The 5347-nt window shown below is 46.0% G+C and overlaps 1 protein-coding gene across 2 annotated transcripts in view; it reads left to right on the top strand.

Moving 5' to 3' along the window:
• Positions 1 to 3058, top strand: part of CENPV (centromere protein V) — a 21604-nt gene extending 18546 nt beyond the window's left edge. For both annotated transcript variants that reach the window (XM_036296280.1, XM_036296281.1), the window contains 2 exons: positions 1527 to 1641; positions 2658 to 3058. In XM_036296280.1, the coding sequence (XP_036152173.1) occupies positions 1527 to 1641; positions 2658 to 2682 (140 nt within the window). In that variant the 3' untranslated portion in view covers positions 2683 to 3058. The remainder of the gene's footprint in view (positions 1 to 1526; positions 1642 to 2657) is intronic.
• The last annotated feature ends 2289 nt before the right edge of the window (positions 3059 to 5347 follow it).

Here is a 5347-nt window from a genome sequence, read left to right as displayed (position 1 = left end):
CACACACACACACGCGCACACACACACAGAAACCCTCTACCCCAACCCACAGACACACACACACACACACACACACACACACAGAAACCCTCCACCCCAACCCACAGTCACACACACACACACACACACACACACAGAAACCCTCTACCCCAACCCACAGACACACACACACACACACACACACACACACAGAAACCCTCCACCCCAACCCACAGACACACACACACACACACACACACACACAGAAACCCTCCACCCCAACCCACACCCACACTCCTCACCCCCCGACACCACACAGCGGCACAAGTATGTATATCCTTTTTTAAAAAATAGGAATGGTAGTCTAGTACACACATTAGTATACCCTTTGCCTTTTCACTAACTTTGTGACCTTAGAGAAGATTCCGTATTAGTATTTGTAACTTTTGGAAAGTTGCAGAGGATTCCATTTTATGTGTCCATAGTTGCTTTAACTAGCCTTCTGTTGGACATTTTCAGTTTGTCCAGTTTTCAGCCTGTACAGACAGTGCTGTAATATCCATGTACATGTGTCATTGGAAACATGGAATTCTAATTGTGGGATACATTTCTAGACGTGGAGTTGCTCTGTCAAAGGATTGTTCATTTAAAATTTTGATGTCAGAACTCATCAGTGTATATTCTCACAACTGGCCCATTGAGTGATGTTCCTCCACATCTCCTCAGTACTGTGTTAAACTGCTTTTATATTTTGCCCACCTGACAGTGAAAAATATCTCATCGCAGTTCATGAGTGTAAACATTTCACAGGTTAAAGACCTATTTGTTTATTTTTTTCTTAATTTTTATTTATTGATTAGAGAGAGAAGAAGGGGGGGGGAGGAGAAACATCAACTTCTTGTCCCATTTATTTATGTGCTTGTTGGTTGATCTTGTAGGTGCCCTGACTGGGTATCAAACCCTCAACCTTACATTTTGGGTCAATGCTCTAACCAACTGAGCTACCCGCCAGGCCTGTTTTTTCTTGTCACTGTTTGTTCATGTTCTTTGTCCAATTTCTCATTTGTTATTGTCCATTTGGGAAATTAGTCTTTTGTCTCTGATGTCACGCAAAGACTCCTTTCTTAGTTTGTTCTTCACAACTGCAGTTGACTGTTTTCTCAAGACCTTCAGCGGCACTGTTGGGGGACATGGAGAGCCAGTCCCTAGCGCGGGCTGTCGACTCACTCGGGCCTGGAAAGCAGGCGTTTTCTTGCCCCGGTGTCGACAGGGCTGTCTGGCCGTGAACAGGGACACTGTGAGGCTGAGTTGCTCTGTGTGCAGTTGACCTGCGAGAAGGCATGAGCTGTCCTTTCTCCAGCACAGGCCCATCTACACGAGTCTCCTGGCTGTGCAGGTGGTTCCCTGGGGGATCGGACGTGTCCTCATCATCCCGAGGGCCCTGCAGAGGGGCTCCCTAATCCGTTGAGCCTTTTTGAAGATAGGTTTTTTAAGTGAGAAATAACATCTCTGTGGAAGGGGACACCTGTCTGTCTGTTTTCCCTTAGGGAGCGGAGAGCATCACCACGTACACGTTCAACACTCACAAGGCGCAGCATACCTTCTGCAAGAGATGTGGGGTGCAGAGCTTCTACACCCCCCGCTCCAACCCCGGCGGCTTCGGTGAGTAACGGGAATGGCACAGCTCGGGGGACACCCAGTCACCGGGCTGCTCGGGGCAGATCTGGTTAGCAAGGGGGGCACTGCGTGCTCGGCTTGCCCCTGCGTGGCGAGACCCTCCCGCATGCCTGTTTCAGAGGAACAGACGCTGGGACGGAAGCCTGGCTCTGGTTGGTCAGATGCCAGCCCCGTCCTGACCTCATCCTGGTGCTGCCAGCGCTGCCTCACGGGGCTGGCACTGAGGGACAGCGAGCAGGGGAGAGATGGGGGGCCTGTGGGAAGGGGGGTAACAATGGTGGTTACAGGGATAAGGAAGCAAGATCGAAGAGCATTGATAATGCCCTTCAAACTTTTTGGTTCAAAACAGAAACAGGAGAACCCCCCAAAGTCCCTCTTCCGGTCCTGCTTGATCTGGAGGCAGAAACAGCCTTTAGACGGTTGTTCAGAATGACGGCCCTTGCCATGTGAATTGAAACAGCAGTGGGGACGTCCCTGAGGGATCTCGTTCCTGTGGAGGCGCAGCCTCCAGGACTGGGGCAACTGGGCCGTGTCCTTGCCTCGTGGTGGGGAGGGCGAGGCACCACCTTGCTCTTATGCGCATTTCCCAGAGCAGCTGCTGCTTGTTCCCATGCGTCACATGGTGGCACCTTTTCCCTACCACGAAGCACAGGAAGGCTTTGGACAGTGTCAACTCCTGTACAGATGGGGTGGCATTTAATGCTTAGAAGCCACCTGGCTCAGCCAGAAAAGGCCTGTGAATTCTGCAGACTGTCAGTCAGAGATGGGTCCAGGTGGAGCCTTTCTGCTCTGTACTCAGCCGGTCCTGACAGATGGCCCGCCGTGGCCTCCCCTGGCTGAGGAAGGCTGATCCCCATCTCAGAGACAAGCAAAGTAAGCAGGACCCTGTAGGCTCACATGCAGCCCAGTGATGCTCGCAGGTGTGGGTTTGTCCAAGAGCCAGTAGAGCACCTGGTCTCACTCATACTGGGGACCCCTTTCTCTGTGCCACTTGCCCCCAGGAATCGCCCCACACTGTCTGGATGAGGGCACTGTGCGGAGTATGGTCATCGAGGAATTCAATGGCAGCGATTGGGAGAAGGCCATGAAGGAGCACAAGACCATCAAGAACATGTCTAAAGAGTGAGCGCCCGCTCTCTCCCTTTCTGGAAAGGAGGAATGATGGGGCCAGCAGCATGGCTGCCCCCCTCTGCACTCGGTGGTGCCGGCGAGCGTGGCTGCCCCAGGCTGCCGGGCTCAGGCCGGCCACCAGCTCCAGCTCTGCCCTTGACTCCAGCTACATTTCCTTAGGCAGCTCTTTGTCCTCCATCAGCCTGGACTTTGATGTAGACTAGTTGACATCCTCTTTCTCTTCCCAACTTTTGTGTGATCTTTTAGAAAAATAAATATTTTAATATTAAAGCAGTTACAGTGATTTATAATTTTCTTTGTCCTTTGATTTTGCTTCTGATTGTAAGTCTTTACCTCCTTGGTTAAGTTTATTCCTAAGTATCTTAATTTTTTTGTTGCAAAGGTAAGTGGGATTGTTTGTTTAGTTTCTTTTCTGAGAATTCATTATTGGTTATAAAACAACCATAGACTTTTGGGTGTTGTTTTTGTATCCTGCTACATCGCCAATTTCATTTATTAAATCTAGTAGTTTTTTGGTGGAGTCTTTAGGATTTTCTATGTACAATATCATATCATCTGCGAATAATGAGAGTTACTTCCTCCTTTCCAATTTGGATGACTTTTAATTCTTCTTGTCTGGTTGCTGTGGCTGGGACTTCCAGTACTGTGTTGAATAAGAGTGGTGAAAGTGGACATCCCTGTCTTGTTCCTGTTCTTAGGGAAAATTGTTTTAGTTTTTGCCCACTGAGTATGATGTTGGCTGTAGGTTTGTCATATAGGCCTTTATCATGTTGAGATACGCTCCCTCTATTCCCACTTTGCTGAGAGTTTTTTATAAAAATGGGTGTTGGATTTTGTCGAATGCTTTTTCTGCGTCTATTGATATGATCATGTGATTTTTGTCTTTCAGTTTGTTTATGTGATGTATCACATTTATTGATTTGTGAATATTGTACCAGCCTTGCATCCCTGGAATGAATCCTACTTGGTCATGGTGTATGACCTTTTCAATATATTTCTGGATCTGATTTGCTAATATTTTGTTGAGGATTTTAGCATCTATGTTCATCAGGGATATTGGCCTGCAATTCTCTTTTTTTTGACGTGTCTTTATCTGGTTTTGGAATGAGGATAATGCTGGCCTCATTAAAGGAGCTTGGAAGTGTTTTTTCCTCTTGGATTTTTTAGAATAGTTTGAGGAGGATATTGTGTTAGTTGTTCTTTGAAGGTTTGATAAAACTCCCCTGTGAAGCTGTCCAGACGCAGGCTTTTATTTGCTGGGGCTTTTTTGATTACTGCCTTCATTTCTTTCTTTTTTTTTTTTTTTTAATATGTTTTACTGATTTTTTACAGAGAGGAGGGGAAAGGGATAGAGAGTTAGAAACATCAATAAGCTGCCTCTTGCATGCCTCCCACTGGGGATGTGCCCGCAACCAAGGTACATGCCCTTGACCGGAATCGAACCTAGGACCCTTGAGTCCACAGGCCGATGCTCTATCTGCTGAGCCAAACCGGTTAGGGCTACTGCCTTCATTTCATTAGTTTTATTGGCCTATTCAGGTTTTCTGATTCCTCCTGATTCAGTTTTAGAAGAATGTATTTTTCTAGGAATTTGTCCATTTCGTCCATATTGTCCAGCTTGTTGGCATATACTTGTTCATAGTATTTTCTTACAACCTTTTGTATTTCTGTGGTGTCAGTTGTTACTTCTCCATTTTAGTTTCTGACTTTATTTATTTGGGTCCTCTCTCTTTGTTTCTTGATGAGCCTGGCTAATGGTTCATCAATCTTGTTTATCTTTTCAAAGAAGCAGCTCGGTTTCATTGCATTTTGTATTGTTTTTTTAGTCTCTATGTCATTTATTTCTGCTCTAATCTTTATTATCTTCTTTCTTCTACGTACTCTGGGCTTTTCTTGTTGTTCTCTTTGTAATTCTTTAAGTTGTAGGGTTAAGTAGTTTATTGTTAATTTTCCTTGTTGTGTTTTTTGAGGTATGCCTGTAGTGCTATGAACTTCCCTCTCAGGACTGCTTTTGCTGTGTCCCAGAGATTTGGGGTTGTTGTGTGTTCATTTTCATTTGTTTCCAGGAAGTTTAATTGGTTTTTTTTTTTTAGACATTAAAAAATAATACATACTTTTTTAATCTCAGAGAGGAAGGGAGAGGGAGAGAGAGATAGAAACGTCAATGATGAGAGAGAATTATTGACCGGCTACTTCCTGCAAACCCCTCACTGAGCTCAAGCCCTCAACCCATGCATGTGACTGGGAAACGAACTGCAACCTCCTGGTTCATAGGTCAATGCTCAGCCACTGAGCCACACGGCCGGGCCCATCTTAATTTTTTTTTTTTTAAATATATTTTATTGATTTTTTACAGAGAGGAAGGGAGAGAGAGAGTTAGAAACATTGATGAGAGAGAAACATCGATCAGCCACCTCCTGCACATCTCCTACTGGGGATGTGCCAGCAACCCAGGTACATGCCCTTGACCGGAATCGAACCTGGGACCTTTCAGTCCACAGGCCGACGCTCTGTCCACTGAGCCAAACCGGTTTCGGCCATCTTAATGTTTTTTAAGTGT

Source organism: Myotis myotis, unplaced genomic scaffold, assembly GCF_014108235.1.
Source record: "Myotis myotis isolate mMyoMyo1 unplaced genomic scaffold, mMyoMyo1.p scaffold_m19_p_29, whole genome shotgun sequence".
NCBI lineage: Eukaryota > Metazoa > Chordata > Mammalia > Chiroptera > Vespertilionidae > Myotis > Myotis myotis.
This window is presented reverse-complemented; position numbering and strand designations above follow the sequence as displayed.